Source organism: Parasteatoda tepidariorum, chromosome 5, assembly GCF_043381705.1.
Source record: "Parasteatoda tepidariorum isolate YZ-2023 chromosome 5, CAS_Ptep_4.0, whole genome shotgun sequence".
NCBI lineage: Eukaryota > Metazoa > Arthropoda > Arachnida > Araneae > Theridiidae > Parasteatoda > Parasteatoda tepidariorum.
In genome coordinates this window covers 43,295,085-43,313,257 of record NC_092208.1, presented here as the reverse complement: position 1 = coordinate 43,313,257, position 18,173 = coordinate 43,295,085, and the positions used below count along the sequence as shown (strand labels likewise).

Genomic DNA, 18,173 nt, shown 5'->3' with positions numbered 1-18,173 from the left:
TATTATGTTGCATGTGCATTATTTTATTTGTCACCTTTCACAGCATAAATTAAAATTTTTAACCCCTTAAAGTTAAAAGTTTAACCCTTTAGGTTTCTGCTCATTATTATTTTTACTCCTAAAATATCACTACTATTTTGATCAATAAAAAAATATATCACAACTATGATAATATGTATAATTAACTATGTTTTAGTTGAATTTATGAACTGTTACAATTGACCCCGTAAGTGGGGACAATTGTAACAAGTGCACGACTGTCAAAAATTGTTAATAACTAATATAATAACATTTAAAATAAGGTATTTATTTTTTTTCTAGTAGAGGATAGTCTACTTTACTCGTCTGTCAATTAATACTAATAATATATTAGATTTTTTGTTAGTTAAAAATAGTTAAGAAAAAAATTTTACAATTGACCCCATTCTCTCCTATACCACAAAGAGAATTTCAATATTTCAACGCTTTTGACGAAAATTGACTTCAATATATATTTACCTCGATTAATGGATAAAAGTCATTACAAGAGGTAAAGTAAAAAATACAAACGGGTTTTGTAATCTTCCTAATAAAATTCGAAACGTGTCAAAATGACGCATCCCATAAACCTAGTGTTAAAAGCATCTGTCGTCGCATGAAATGATGTAATTTTTACGAATAATATGCTGTTTTTACAATTTCAGTTAGTTTGTAACAGTTAGTCATGACTATCAGCTCAAGCTTCGTCATTCTTTAACCAGCGCATTCTGTGCTTATTCTGAAAATAGCGCAAAACGTCAATATAGAAAAGCCGCAGTTTTGAGAAAATGAAGTGCGTTTGTGGTTTAATTTTTCCATATTTAGAAACTTCTATGCTTCACTATCTGGGCTCATAAATATTTTTAAAAAAATGAGAATAAGATGGAAAAATTTTGCCAAATCGGTCAAAATGCTTAATGTTGAGCAAATAAATTAAAAAAAGTTTAATAATTTCTAAAATATTCAGTATACATTTGTGTGTGTTCTAAATCCCAGATAATTCTTCAAGGCAAGATGGCTTAGATAGCTTAAAATTACAGCTTTTCTTCAAGTCTAGGACCCATAAACTGTGTTTTCTTTTTATTTTCCTTGGTGAAAGAGCTTCGGAAAAGCTGTTTTAATGATCCGGCAGACAGCTTCAAAACATTGCAATTCATTGATGATACTCGTCAAAAAGGCATTCATTTTATATGAAGTATTTGTTTTGTTTTGTTTCCTTTTTGTGGTAACCTTCCGATGCGGCATTAGAAGGCGGAATGGTTGGATTAAACGTAATACTCACTCATTTTTTTTAAAAATGCATTTATTTTAGTTTATGGACAAATCAACTAAGTTCAAGTTAGGAGGGATAACGCACAACGATGATCAAGATGGGGAGTGTACAGTATGCTCGTTGTCATTTTTATATTTTTATGCAGCAGTAGTGCATTGTGTACTTGAATCTGCAACTTGATTTTTAAGACCATCAAGGATGAAAAAATCAATATTTTAATTTGTTTTCCAAGAAAGGAAGTGCTTGAATTTTCATAAATCTTCTTTGCCTTCGTGGAAGAGTTTTGATGAGACTAACCAGCATTTGCGCTGTGTAGAGAGGAAAAGCACGGAAACCTCCCACGTTCAGTCTTACACCGGATCTACGACATGATCCATCTACCACTGAGGATATTTTAAGTCAGCACTAATGTCTGTGCTAGCCGGGAGGGAAATTCGTATCGACCAGCCATCGCTGTGATTCGAACCCGGATCATTTCATCGAGGGCCAGCGCTTAATTTCCTGAGCCACCACTGCTTCAATATATTAAAATGGAACGATTTTTCACAAGCTACGGATTTTTAGTAATAGTGCGTACACAAATGTTTTTTTTTCCAGGAGTGGTTGTGCTTAAATAAAAGGCCATGCAATCACTGCAATCCAAATTAGAAAGTTAGCATTTCCACTACTTATTAGTAAGGCCTATCTCTGAAAATAAGAAAATTACAAACTAGCTTCTATACTTAAGTAAACTCGGGGTTTTCAAAATAATTTTTGTTACTCGAATATAATTATTTCGGTGATTCATAAAGAATTTTTTTCGGTTAGGAGAGTTTTGTGCACAACATAAGCTAGGCTTATAATCCTCTCTTTTTAATAAAAATGCGAAAACACCATACCTCTTTTTTAATGGATGCTTAGCACCTGAACGAATCTTTAAACTTTAAAAAAGTGCAAGAGTAAGTTGGTAAAAGATAAAATATTGAAAAATTCTTGCTTCTATTATCATTAAAATTTTGTCTTTTATGTTTACAATTTTTCAGTGAGTTGTCCCCAAAATTAATTTACTAAATAAACATAGTTTTATGGAAAAAGATGATTTTTTAAACAAAAAATAATAAGTTCAGAAAAATGCTTCTTTTTTATTTTATTTATTTGACTTAAGAATGCGAGGTTTGCTATAAAAAGTGAAATTCCAATATAGAAATCTCAGAGAGTTATGAATATATTTTTGAATAAATTTCTTCTAAGCGAAAATTATTAAGATATTTTTAATTAACTTTTAATTTATTTCAAAAGAGGAATCGATTTTTAAATGAAAACGTATGTTTAGCGATTTTATGCATTCATATTTAAATTTGATTTTAATACTGGATTACCACAAACACAAATGAAAAGTTTTTAAAAATCGATTCAGTTTCTTATTACAATATTGTCCATTTTTATATGGTTAGGGATAGAATATCCGGTTCCTTTTCAGTATCATTAAACAATTCTCATTTAACCGAAAAGATATTATACCGAAAAAGGAAGTTATGAACATTTTAAACATTAAGCTTTAAAATATGCGTATTAAATTAATTAAATTTTAAAAAAATGCTCTCATTCCTTTATATCAATTGTTCATAATGCAGCATATGTAACTTATTGTATAAATCAGCAATGCTTACCCAACTGTAACATCAAATATATTACTTCCAATAGAGCTGGATACTGCCATGTCACCAAATCCTTTTCTAGCCACTAAAACACTGGTTATCAGATCAGGTATGCTTGTACCGGCAGCCAAAAATGTTAATCCCATAACCTAAGAAAAACAAAACTAATTTGAGCATAAAAGTAAAACATATAGTTAAATTCATGCACGTGATGCCAGTGATCCTGATAGGCTGTTGAAACGTGACACTTGCTTATGTTAGCAACTGTTTTCTCCATTCTATTTTGAGTAAGCCAAGCACATCAAATGCAAATTCTCTTAGACACATTCTTTATTCTTTAACAAAGAAATATTTGGTTTATTTCTTGCTTAGCACAAAATCAGACACGAAGCCACTTGAAATATAAGTAAATTTATTATGCAACGTTGCCAGGCACACACAACTAAAATAATCTCAGTTACAATAAAATACGTAAACAAATAATAAATCTAGTTTAAATAAAAGATTTAGACAAGAAAGCTCGTATATTTCAACGAATTCAATATTTGATACGGCGTTGTTTTGAATTAACATTGAGACTCGTCCTTAGCATTATCCAGACTATTAACGTGCAAGAAAAAAAATCAGCTAATACTGAGGTCATAAGTAAAAGGGTTCGTGTATCAGAGATTTTCTTTATCTTGAGTTGCAAGAACCCGATATTCTGATGCACTTTGCATTGTTTCCATATCACTAAGCTATTATTTGAATCTATGTATATATTTTTCTTACACCGCAGCAAAGAAAGTCTTCCTTTCTTTTTCGTGTTGGAAGTAAAAAATTTAAATATGTAGTGTGTGAGCTGTCAAGCATAAAAGCGTGAAAGTACATGTTTACAAATTTCTGAACGAAAATTCTTTTCTCTAGTGGAGAAGAAAAAGCTGAAGCAAACTGAGCTATAAGTTGGGAAGAATTAACAGATTAAAAGCGAATAATTCATACCAATAAAGTTCTATATTATCTTTAAATTAAACTTATGCAGGTTCAATAATAAAAGTTTTATTTATTATAATAATAATAATAGTAAGAATAATAATGGCTTTACAGTGATAACTCAAAGTTCTGAAACTTATAATTGTGTTTTATCGAACGTGCGTGTAGTGGTCAGGGAGTGGAACTCGCATCACGAAAGTTCTGGGTTCGAATCCCGGTTAAGGCGGGGATGTTATTTCATCTTTTGAACTATCTGTCCTTATTGTGGGAGTAGCGTAGGCCCACCTAATGTGGTGCCCCTGAAAGAGTGGCTAACAAATATGTCCTACTGATATTTGAATGACGAGTATAAATCGGGTGGGCATTGGAAAAATAAATGAATAAATGTGTTTTTAACAAAGTATTAGTAGTAATTGTTTTTCAAAAGGATAATTATTGTTTTGTTTCTGCAAGTTTTTTAACTGCATGTCTTCATTCATTTCAATTCAAAACCTTTTATTTCAATAATTTATTATTGACTAAAAATTTCACATTTTTAAAGAGGAATTAAAATATTAAAATTTTAAAAATTTTAATAATTGATTTAAATTCTTAAAATTTTATGCTAATACATTTTAAATGGAAAACTTAATTGCTAGAGATGCGAGCATGATTTGCAAAGCAAACTTTATAAGACTGCATAGCAATTTTCGGGAATTTCAAGATTTGAAGAAATTATTCCTTTAAATTTCTTTTGTAAATGCAAATATCTGTCACTAGGCGATGTGCATCGTCTATGTATTTTATTTTTAATTGTTTGATTTATACCGGTCGCACTAATTATTGAACCCTTTCTAACCGTATGTCTTATCATAGGAGCAGCACTAGACGTTCATAAATTCGCCTTATAAAATTGTAATTTTTTTTGGTATAAGGAGAAAAAGTAAACTGCCTCAAGTATCATAATCTGGGCCCTCAAGCCATAAGCAATAAACACTGGATCCATAAATCATTAGTTGCAAGGTCTTTTAGGAAATATACTCACCAGCCTATTCTGTAGTAAAATGGTAAAGTTCAATTACAGATATTTCTGTTCTCTAATTTCGCTTGATCAAAGTTAATGATCATAAACATCAACATACTATTTTCGAAAAAAGTTTCGTACTATGTTATCCCAACAGTTCAAGTTTGCATTTTATAAGAGCTGGATATGTAGCCACTAGAGCAAATAACATTCACACGAGTTTTTTTAAATTTGGGTTTCTGAGATTCTCGATAAAAGAATTTAACTTCTTAATGTTTAAGCTAGAATAGTTACCACGGTTTACAAAAACTATGATGCATCTCAAGAAAGGATCTTAATTTCTTTTTAACGAATTGCTAACGCGCGATAAGTAAACTGAGAATAATAGTAAACTGTTTGTAGCTGTGGAATGAAATGAAACCATTTTTGAACTTTAACTTATTACTCATTAAATATAATCAATATCCGAATCGCGTACTTAAGTTATAACTGTACTGCGATAGTGTTCTGAAGTTTTCTGCTTTTTTAGGTACAGTCAATAAACTAGAAATTGGAGACTATTTAATGAAACTCAAAAGTATTTTCTCAATAGTTAGGGCGTTTCTTAGATTGTAACAAAAGTCACATAGTGCTATGCTCATAAAAACACCCATTGGCTTTTGCTAGGACCATTTGTGCAGATACACCTTGAACCAGTCTTCCTTTTGAGACTGATGTCTGTGCAATGCTGTTTAAAGTTGTCGCAATCACCGGGTTTAAGGACTTCTCTTTTGATTTTTTTTCAGAAGTAATTTCATTGTTTGATTGTATCAGGCCTAACATAGTTGCCGAGCGGAGTGACTCTACGATGCTGGAAGGTTTAGATTTGTTCACTATTCCGAGCCTTGTTAACTTCTCAAAATAGTTCTTATAATTGACTGAAGCTCTGATCTCCAAAATTCACCAAAGAGAGGAATTTATAACTGGTCCCACTATAATGAGTCACTTTCAGAAATGGAATAAATGAACTGACAGCTGCTTGGTTATCATTTTTTTATCCTAATATCATCCTGTTGTCTTTAAAATGCTGCCCCCTAGCTATTGAAAAAGGAAAGATTTTTTTGTCACACCAGCAACTACATTTCAGTTTCGTTTCCCTTTTTCTCCTTCCAAAATAAGCTTTCCTGTATCAAAAAAACCGGTTTCTTTTCGTTATTAAATAGGAAAATGATGCACAGCATTTCTGTACAATTTTACTAGGGGTCAATACTTGGAGGACTAAATTACATAGTTCTGCTTTGGTATGTAAGTATACTGTATCTGATATTACAGCTTTATAATATCAACTTTTATGTCCCGTGTTGCATTTTAAATTTCATTTTACAGCTTTGAGTAGTCAGTTTAAAACAAATAATCTTTGTCAGTAAGGGGAAACTTGTCTGATTCGACAAATATTGATTGCTGCAGTCAAAAAGTAAAATAGATAAATAGACTTCTGTTCGGGTGTTACAAATTTTATTACCAAAAAGTTCCACTTTCCTGAACACATTTGGCTTAACTGAAGTCCTTTATTGGCGCTCGAATGAAGCCCAATAAAAGAGCTCAGTTTTTAGGACTGTTCTCTGGCACAGAAAGTCGGAAATTGTGACAAAAATGACTAGAATAAACAGACGGAAAAGAAAACGACATTCTTCCTCTTTATGTTCTTAAGCGGTACTCCTAAAGTGGAATAGTTTGCCTATTGCAAAGATTCGGAAGCAGGTTGTTATAGAATTCACCAGTAAAAAGACGGCACTTGTTTTTATGCATTCTTAAACTGCCAGGCCGGCGGAATTGATTTGAAGAAAAATTAGATGTTCTTTTAAATTGAAGCTATATGAAAATAAGCATTAATAAAAAAAGTTTTTGTTGAAAAGACGTTAGGCTTATAATCTTTTTAAAATACTTATTTCTGATTCCTAATGTAACGTCATTGATTCTTGAGACTGTTTTTATAGGTATTTCCTGAAAAGCTATTCCGGTTATTTATTTTTTAATACGAATAATAATAACTCTATTATTGTAGAAGGAAAAGCTTTTGAATTAACAGAAACAATTTTTTATGTAATTTTATTGAGAGCTAGGGAACATAATTGCCTAATATGTGATTTTTTCCAGATAATTTGCCTCCCTCTGCTTTTAAACTTGAATCAAGTTTAGTGTTTAATTAGGTAATAATGATATAAGCATCTTTTATGTATATTTTTTGTCTTTATAGCTCGGATTATTGCAATTAAATTGTTAGTGTTTGGTGTATTATTAAATTGTTTTCTATTTGCGTTTAGATATATTATATTTTACCTATAAGCGTTCACTTCGATTGTAACAAAAATTAATTAATCAAAAACGAATTAATACCTAAAGACATCGGAATAATGATTAACCAGCCTGTTTTATGCATATTTTTGGGCTTTATTGTTTGGGTTATTGTGATTCAATTGTTTATGTTTAGTGTGGTATATAATTGTTTTATATGCTATTTGCAGTAAAGTTTAGATATTTTATATTTCAACTATAAGCGTTCGCTTCTATTGTAAGAAAAATTTGCTAATCAAAACTGTATCGATGCTTAACAGATATCGAAATAATATTTTACCAACCTTTTCTATGCTTATTTTTAGTCTTTATTGTATAGATTATTGTGATTCAATTGCTTGTGTCAGACGGGATATAAAATGGATTTTCAATTTGCTATTTGAAGTAATGTTTGGATATTTCATATTTCAGCTGTAAACGTTCGCTTTGATTGCAAGAAAAATTTCTTAACCAAAAACAATCTTAACTTTCCAATAATATAACTTTTACCTAAATTCATCTGATAAATTAAAATCACGCTTTAAAATCAATTGAAATGTTTTTACTCTATTTTATCTAAATTTTCATTTAATATTTTTTTTAATAAAAGGAAATTCGAGAAAATAATACAGATAATTGTATCCGACACGAGTTTTTAGATTACATCTTCAGATCTACTAACTATTGCCAAAACAAACAAACATTTGATTTGTCTCTAAAAGCGTTTATTTTTATCTTCCAAATATGTTTTAAAATATACTTAGCTTCTGGGCTGCAAGTCATAAATTTGACTTACGTTATTTATTTAGAGCAAAAGAAAAAAATAGTTAGGAATTTCTATAAAATCAAAAATAATTTTTGAGTAAGCACTTTTGTTCGCTACTATAGCAAATAAAATATTTCGTTCAATTACTTTTTATAAGATTAGAGGAATGCAAATTGCTTAAAATGCCAATAGCCATGCAACTTCAATTTTATTAATATATTATTCTTACTTCGTTTAAAAAAGAAAATTTAATGCTTCGTGCGTCATTTCTTTCAATAAATGGTGCATATTTATGAGTCAATGAGTTTCCATGAATCATAAGTTTTAATATAGAAAGTATTTTAACTTTATCTAGCGAATGAATAATATAAATTGAGAGCAATCTACGACAGTTTTCTTAGATATATAAGTAATTTCTATATGAATAACTATGGGTCTTAAAATAATAAAATTACTAAATTTCGATAGCTTTTAGAAAAGAGAGAGAATGCTTCATCCATAAATAAATAAATATTTTTGGCTCATTTTAGTCGACGCACTGGTATAGCGTTATAAATATCCAGAATAGTATGGAAGCGGGCTTGGCTATAATGCGTTGTTTATTCATTATATTTCCTGTAATTTTCCTTCTTTTTCCTTTTAATGCTATTTGTTTTCTGCTTCTCCTATCTGATTAATCCTTTTTTGTAGAATTTCGACAAAAGTTTTGAGTTTTTTTTTTTCACTTCAGAAAATATTTATATACTTTACCACTTAAGTGTTAATTATTTTTTCATCCTTGCGCTAATTGTTTTTCAAAAAGTTTCACTGTATGACCATTAAGTTTTAGCGTTCATCAATTCGCCTTACAAAATTTCAAATTTTTTTGGTATAAGGAAAAAAAGTAAACTGCCTCAAGTATCATAATCTGGGCCCTCAAGCCATAAGCAATAAACACTGGATCCATAAATCATTAGTTGCAAGGTCTTTTAGGAAATNATACTATTATATTATATCGTGTTGTATTGTATTGTTATTTCATTATATTTTTATTTTAGTTATGTAATTATTTAGTTACATTATTATGTATTTATTGTTTTGTAACTGTTACGAAAATTAGATGAATTAAATACAGCAACAAACGAAAAGGTAATATTTTGTGACTAAAGCAACAAAAAATAAACGTGAACAAGGCATTAAGTACATAAATTGTCGTTGCTTTAGAATAAAACATACTTGTAATGAAACACAAAAAAGCATTTTTAGTTTGTTCGCAAGTTTAAAAAAAATTTATACACTTCTTCCCTAAACAATAGATAGCGTTCCATTTCCTGATGCTAAAATACAACAATAAATGTGAACAGTATTTCCTCAATGAATTAACATACTTTTTCCCTTCCTCCAGAAATCTAATACTCTGATTCGGTATTTGTTCGATTGGATTTTTTTTTTGTCACGTCCAGACCAATTTCGAGAGGATTGCTCTGGGATAATAAAGAAAGGTACGTGATAAATGAAAAATCTCATACTGGTTAATCCGGCTTATAACCAGAGAGAGAGAGAGAGAGAGAGAGTTTATTCCTTGAAGAAAGAATCCAACCACAGAAGATAATACATTACCTCATTTGGAATTCCAATGGTCTGCCCGACAACAGTCGCCCACCACACCATCAGGTAGGAAAAAATGGCTATCCAAACTATGCTCCCGATGAAGGTGATGAAGAACCATTTCTTTTTCTCCTGGAAGAAATTTAATTATAAACATTTTAACTAAAATGTAACAAATTGTATGATTAAAACAAATTTAATAATTGGCTTTTTCTCTCTCCCTGAATTTCAAGTTTTCATTGACATTCGCTAGAAAATAATTCTTTTAAAAGTCATGAATTATTTTTATTGAGTAGGAATATTTTTCATTTCATTATGTTTGTTCATAACTGTATTTTACACTATACAACAGCGTTTGGATATATAACAGTGTGTTATATAATAGTGTTTATAATCATAACAGTATTTGGATAAAATTTCCAGTAAAGCTATATAGGTGATGAATTAAAAAGGTCTGTTAAATATAATTCTGTTCAGGAAAATTAAATAAAGCAATGATAGAGAATTTTTATTATTTTTCTACTCATACAAATATAAAATAAGAACTGTATAAATAGAAATATATTGACTATATATAAAAACATATTGACTACATATAAAAATATATTGAATATATATAAAAGTATATTAAGTGTATTATATAAAATACATTAAATATAAAAAAATATATTTAATACATATAAAAATGTATTAAATATTAAATGTACATAAAAATATATTAAATATATAAAAAATACATTGAATATATATAAAAATATATTGAATAAGAAGAATTGAATATTTTCTCTTTTTAAATTTCAAGTTTTCATTTAAGTTCGTTGGAAAATAATTCTTTCAGAAGTCCTGAATTATTCTTATAGCGCAGAGAATATCTTTACTGTTATAACAGACCGAGAATGTTCCAGAATTTCATAACAGCGTTTCATGATATACAATATATACACGATATATGTTTGGATTATATATGTTTAGATAAAAGATACAATTACGTCGGTAATGCTGCAAGAAAGTTAAGCCTAATTCGGTTTTGGAAAAACAAAGTTAATATAATTAAAAGATTTTCCCTTACCCTAATTTTCTACACAAATAAATATTAAATGAAGACTGTATAAATAAAGATATATTGACCGAAAAGAATTTGAAAATTGATTATTTTCTACAAGTTTTTATTGATGTTCCCTAGAAAATAATTCTTTCAAAAGTCATGAATTTTTCTAATAGAGTAGTAATGTCTTTAATTTTATTTCAGACCTATAATGTTTGTTCAAGAGTTTCATAACAGTGTTTTACAATATACAATAGCGTTTGGATATATAACAATGTTTATAATAATAACAGAGTTCGGATAAAATTTCCAATTACATCGGTAATGGTTAAAAAAGTTTTGTTAAACATATTTCTGTTTAGAAAAAATAAAGTAAATAAAGATGGAGTACTTTCGTTTACACTAATTTTCTACTCTTATAAATATACAACTAGGATTGTATAAATAAAAATATACTGAATATATATGAAAATATATTGAAGAAAAAAGAGTTTTAATTTAAATTTTTCCCCCTTCCTTTAATTTTAAGTTTTCATCGACATTCTCTAGAAAATAAGTCATGAATTATTCTTGTAGGATAGAGATTGTCTTTAATTTTATAATAGACCTAGCATGTTTGTTTTAGAATTTCGTCACAGTATCTTGGAATATACATTAGTGTTTGGATATATAACAGTATTTATAATAACACAATTTTTTGGATGAAAATTTCAATTATGACGTGATGGCTTAACAATTTTCGTTAAGCATAATTCTGCTCAAGAAAATTAACGAAAATAACAATAGATGATTTTCCATTGAACTAATTTTCTATACATTTAAATATTAAATAAAAAATACATTGAATCGATGCCACGATTAAAGCGACAGGGGGAATTACCAAAGACTAAAATAATCATGAATCAGAGACATTAAAAAAACACGTTTAAAATATAATAAAAATTGCCCTTTATTAATGAGTATCTGTGAAAAGATCTATGATCTATCGCTTTAGTTCTTTGCTTATTAAAATTTTTTATTATACAATTTGCACGCTTTAAGTTTCAACAACAAATGAAAATTGATTCTTTGCACATAATATCGAATTTTTTCTTCAATGATCACCCTATGTTTAATTTGTTAAAAATTTTTTTAACAAAAATCCCTACTAAAATTTACCAATTGACCATTGAGAAGGTAGGACTCAAATAACAATTTTTTTCAAAAACTATTGCTTTATGAACAAGTGAGTTATTGTTTCTGATGTATATTTTTATGCTGAATTGTATGAGGTCAAACTCAAGTCGTGATGACTAATAGTTAAGAAATTATTGAGGCTTTATTTATAAAATGAACGATTTTGTATTTCTGCCCAATTTCGCTCTTAGAATGTATTTCTAGGAAAAAAGAAAGGAGATAGAAATGTATAGTTTGCGATATTTTTTTATGAAACTAAAAAGAGTCTCTTATCCAATTTCAAAGTTAGTTATAAAATTACTCCAGAGATGGCGCAGTTGACAAGAAATATTTTAAAACATGTTTTCTAATTGCATGCTAAACCATTTCAATTGAAATATTTACAAGAGCATTGTTAATTTAATTTTCAGAGAAGGTCACGTTGCTGTTGAAGATAGAAATAACGCTGAATTCCTCATTTCATAGTTTTACTCAATGATTAGAGTCATCTGCTGATATACCTTACAATTAATTTGGAATCGTAGGAAAAGTAAATTGTTTTAGTTTCTAAAACTGGCCATACATTTTTTCTTCCATATGTTTTTTAAAATTGACATAAAATTGTCCTTTTTGGGACAGTTGATACCTCAGATTAACATTTCACAATTATTTTTTATTCTATCCTATAACATCCTCAAATCTTTAAAAATGTGACACTCAATATTTTAGCATTTTCAAAAGTCTTTTCAGCTATAATTTTTGTTAAATATTTCATAATATCTATGTTTCAACAAATAGTGAAAAATGAAAAGTTCAACACATAAACCATAAAACACTTTATTAGTTTAAAAAAGAACGTAAAGGTTTCGTTTTATCTAGATTTTTTCTCATAATATTCCGTTTTTTAAACGAAACACAGGTAATTCAATCTTAGTTCATCAAATAGATTATTCGACATCGGTAAAACAAAAAATATCCTGTAAAATTAAATCAGGTTGTATTTCATGATTTTTCATTGAATTACCAAAGATCAGAAAACCTGCTCATTTCCTTTAACTAACCATTAAAATCTAAGCAAACACGGAAATGATAATTTCCTCTTTCTTTTCCGAATATCTTTTAAGGTTTCCCCACTGTTATTGACTTTTAATCTGTTCGCAAACGGATAGAATTAAATAGTACACTTTATAACAATGTTTAAAATAAAAAAAATAAAAAACTCTTTTATCTGCTAAATAATCATCATACGGATATCATAAATAAGTTAGGATTAATTAAAAATATATCAATTTACTTAAATTGTATGTTACTTTTTAATTATTTTTATTGAAAAGACACAGTTATTCTTCACACATTTTACGAATTGCTGCTAAATTAAATTTCCTTAGACCTTACTTTTTAGAAATAATTTTTGTCGTGGAACTACCAAAACACTCAGATTTAATAATTTTACTTAATTGACTAGGAGGCTTCACCCCCTGCTCGCTTGCGCTCGCCAACCCCCGGAACTGCTCTTGCAGTTCATTTCGGATTGCTTCGCAATCCGATGCTCGCTTTGCTCGCTCATTGGATACGTTCTTAACGTCAAGCTTTTGTATATTTTTTGAACACTGAAGTTCCGAAAACTTTTCGCTNAAAGAATCATCATACAGATATCGTAAATAAGTTTGGATTAATTAAAAAAATATCAATTTATTTAAATTGTATGTTACTTTTTAATTATGTTTTCTGAAAAGACACAGTTATTCATCACACATTTTACGAATTGCTGTTAAATTAAATTTCCTCAGACCTTACTTTTTAGAAATAATTTTTGTCGTGGAACTACCAAAACACCCAGATTTAATAATTTTACTTAATTGATAGACGGGATATATAAATTGTTGAACTAAGATAACATACAATTACCGAATACTTCAATCACGATTATATTAAATCTCATAATAATTCTTATTGTATGACTGCATTTTTTGAAAATTTTATAGCATTATTTAAAAAAAAATAATGATTAGGTAGTTTAAATAAAATGATGATAACGTTTTAAAAAAACTTTTATTAAAAAAAATAAGTGCCGTCGCATTTATTTATTTTTTATTTTAATTATTTAATTATTATTATTATTTTGCATTTTCATTGCATAAAACGTTTTATTAATTCACGAAGATATTATCATTATAGATAACATTTTCTATGAAGATCCAGATATTATCATTATAAACTTAATAAAAACTATTAAAGTATTTTACTTAAATTTTTTATTTAAATATTAAATTTACAGAAGTTAAACGATAATCAAATTACATTTATTTTTAAATTAAATTCATGTTCAGTCCACGAAAGAAAATAAAATAATAAACGCAAAATTATTGTTCGAAATTTAAAAGCAATATTGATGTTTAATATTTCGCATTATTTCTATGCAATCTCTTAAACGAGTTTAATCAACGTTAACGTTAAACGTTTATTAAGCGAGTTTTTATAATATTCAAAAAAAAAAAATTAAAATTAAAATAGTAAGTTTGTGCATGAATATGTACTGAGAAAAAAAGTGTGAACAAAACTACCAGAATATGCTTAAACTAACCGTTGGTCAGTCCTCATGAGAATACCAAAGAGCTCGGTAATTTTAACCGAAGTGCTTTGGTTATGATTTTATAATTTTGATAACCAATACAATTAAATTAGGGTCTTAATAATCTTGGATAAAATTAATTTGGTTATTTAATTACGATACCTTAAGGCATGATGTAAAACCATTTATTTAGTTACATTTACGTTTCAGATATTTTATTTACTTTTTTATTTATTTTTAACTAAATGTTTGGTAATAAGAGCAATAATTTTGATAACCAGAACTTCCGGTAAACCGTTACATTAGAAACGGAAAAATTAATAAATTAATGGCTGAAATGCGATATATTTTGGAGTTATTAACAATTTTATTTTATTTTATCAGAAATGCCTTACAGTACAGTACATTTATTTTACTAGAATTTGTTTTTCTCTGTGTGTAATTGTGATGAAATTTAATTTTTATCAATACAGAATCGGAAACTAAATCTGTGAAATGAAATTTGGATTATTGAAATAAAAAGTTTTGGGATTTTTTTAAATGGACAAATTTTAATTCAGATGCAACAATCGGTTCGTCGTCAAGAAACAAAAGCGATTGCAATATGCAATAAAGCAATAATGGGGGTTGGTGAACGATTGGAGCAGGAGCATACCTTTTTAATTTGACCGTATTTTAGCTTGGGAGTAGAGTCAACAAATGTCTAATGCAATAATGCATGATATTTCTAAAGTAATCTATAATAGGGAGTTGGAGTAGAAACAGGGATTAGGCCCAAATAGGTAATTCAGGTTCGAATCCCAGCAGTGGTTGGTTGATATGAATTTTGCTCCCGGTTCACGCCTACCACATTGCTGACGTAAAAAATCATCAGTGGTAGATTGCTGATGGCCTATAATCCCCTTGCCATCAGGCTAAGCGTGGGAGATTTTCTTGGTTTTCCCCTCTATGTAGTGCAAATGCGGGTTAGTTCCATTAAAAAGTTTACTACAAAGGCAAATTTCTGCCAATATCTGATCCAGGTTTTCCTTGTTTTCTGGATTGACTTCAAAATTGCAAGGCTACGGAGTTGAATATTAGCAGTCGCAAACCCAAAAAAATTGGGCCGGCTGTTCAACCACGGTTATAAAATAAAATAAGGGTAGAAGAAGAGCAGTGGTGGCTTAAGGGATAGAACACTCACCATTCAATGAGGTGAACCGGGTTCGATCCCAGGTATGGCTGGTTGATATGAATTTCGCAGTCGGCTCGCACCGACCACAGTGCTAACGTAAAATATCCTCAGTGGTAGACCGATAATGGGTTAGAGTCCCCTTGCCGTTAGGATAACCGTGGGAGGTCTTCGTGTTTTATCTCTCCATGCAATGAAAATTCAGATTAGTTTCATTAAAAAGTCCTCCACGAAGAATAGTTTGCCCCTATGCTTGGTTCAAAAGTTCCTTTGTTTTCTGAGTTGGGTTCAAAATTATAAGGCAACGGGGTTGAATATATGAACTCCGAATTGGGCCCACTGTTGAACGCCAGTTATAAAATAAATCAATAAAAATATTTCCTACCAAGGCCAAGTTTCTTCACAACACAAGGTATTGATTTAAAATCTCATTCTTATTCGATAAAGTGAAGGTTGAAAACAATTCTTGTGTCAAAACTGTTTAAATATGAACCCAGCTTTAAATCCTAATGTCGCACAAGAATTATGGAAATCTATGAAAGGAAGTGCCTTTGCATGACAAGCATATGCAAATTGGAGAATACCATTTGTTTTTTGAGACAATATTTTTAGTTTTTATGCAATAAATGTCTTCAATATATTAAGCTAAATACGTTTCTCACTGTTATGCAGTTAAACATGAAGTTGCGAAAATCTATTCTCATATATATTGCCCGAGGTAATTAACGTCAGAATTTGCGAAAGATTTGAATTGATAACTTAAAATATATTAGACTTTAAATCTTTTAAGTTATCAATTCAAATCTTTATACTTATTAACTTTATATACTTATGTGAATTTATGTTAGTATATATACTATATACTTATCTTATAAACTTTATACTAACATAAATTCATCTTGAGTCATATATATATTTATATATATACAAGATGAATTTATGTTAGTATAAAGTTGATGAATGATAAATATATATAGCATTTGTATAAATGCAACCAAAAACTTGTTCTCCTGTGTTATTAAAAATTACCATCTGAATTTCAGAAATAATAAAGAAAATCCTCTAGAACATCATAGGATCATTTCATATTTACTGAAATGAAACGATTTGGATTACTAATGATTCCAGTTCTGCTCCACCTCTACATTACATCATAGAATCATTTCATATTTACTACTGAGCTGCAATGAAACGATTTGGATTACTAATAATCCCAGTTCTGCTCCACCACTAAATTACATCATAGAATCATTTCATACTTACTACTGAGCGGCAATGAAACGATTTGGATTACTAATGATCCTAGTTCTGCTCCACCACTACATTACGTATAAAACATCATAGAATCANCAACAACATGAGAATATATATATATATATATATTAGAAAGTCTCACATTTGAACGTGCGTTTATCGGAAGCGAAGAATATACATTGGGGAAAGAGTCTAGCTTCCATAGACATAACGTAAACCAGTCTCCCAAGGTTAGTTGCGGTCCCTGTGTATAAAGGAGAAAACACCATTTCAGAGCACAACAGCAGAGGTTCTATAAACAGGCTTGCACCCTCCTCTCCTCCTAACCAATACTGAGATTAGGGAAGCGTTGTGGTGAAGAAGAAAAATTTTCTTTTTTTAATCTTGTGTTTGTTGTGTATCTTTACAATACTGATAAGCAGTACTGTACTATTAATTAAGATATTATTAATACATTTATACATCTAACACATTTTAACATAAAAAGAAATAAAACATTTCATGGAAATATATAAATTGAACCGAATGTGGAACATATAATGGTACAAGAACCAGAACAGACTTCAGTGCCTCAAATGGTATTGATGTTACATACTCTAAGTACGTACGTATAAATTAAATAGAGTTAAATAAGTCTGTCACAAAAAAAACTAAAGAAAAGAAATGTGGCTCTGGGTTCATGGAAGATATCCTATGAGAGGTCAATATTAATGAGCATTTTCTTATCAGCTTTTAATAATCTATAGTTATGGTTCCAAAACATTTTCAGGCTTCTAAAAATACAACATGTCACATTTTTAGACATATTTTTGTGATGTAATATGTCACCTTACAACTTAGTATACAAAAAATATACAAACTGCCGTCACTTCATTGTTGAAATGGAACAATGGGATATGTTCCACTCGACATATCGACATATTTGACGTGTCTGAGGTCGGCATGTTTGAGTTTCCAAAACGTGATAGTCAGGTCTACGCGGGATTTAAGGAAAACATTAATAAATGAAAACAACGAAGGAAAACTTGATATTTGTAAGAACGGTGGTGACCAGGGGAAGAAAATCAGGATAGAATACATTGCGATACTTGATGTAGGGGTGGAGCAGAGCTGGGATCATTAGTAATCCAAATCGTTTCATTGCAGCTCAGTAGTAAATATGAAATGATTCTATGATATTTCATACGTAATGTAGTGGTGGAGTAGAACTGGGATTATTAGTAATCCAAATCGTTTCATTGCAGCTCAGTAGTAAATATGAAATGATTCTATGATATTTCATACGTAATGTAGTGCTGGAGCAGAACTGGGATCATTAGTAATCCAAATCGTTTCATTGCAGCTCAGAAGTAAATATGAAGTAATTCTATGATATTTTATACATAATGTAGTGGTGGAGCAGAACAG

The 18,173-nt window shown here is 29.4% G+C and overlaps 1 protein-coding gene across 4 annotated transcripts in view; it reads right to left on the bottom strand.

Moving 5' to 3' along the window:
• Positions 1-18,173, bottom strand: part of LOC107439128 (sodium/potassium/calcium exchanger Nckx30C-like) — a 230,160-nt gene that overhangs the window by 2,662 nt on the left and 209,325 nt on the right. For all 4 annotated transcript variants that reach the window (XM_016051620.4, XM_071181363.1, XM_071181362.1 and 1 more), the window contains exons 7-8: positions 9,582-9,701; positions 2,941-3,077 (exon numbers count right to left, since the gene is read on the bottom strand). In XM_016051620.4, the coding sequence (XP_015907106.1) occupies positions 2,941-3,077; positions 9,582-9,701 (257 nt within the window). The remainder of the gene's footprint in view (positions 1-2,940; positions 3,078-9,581; positions 9,702-18,173) is intronic.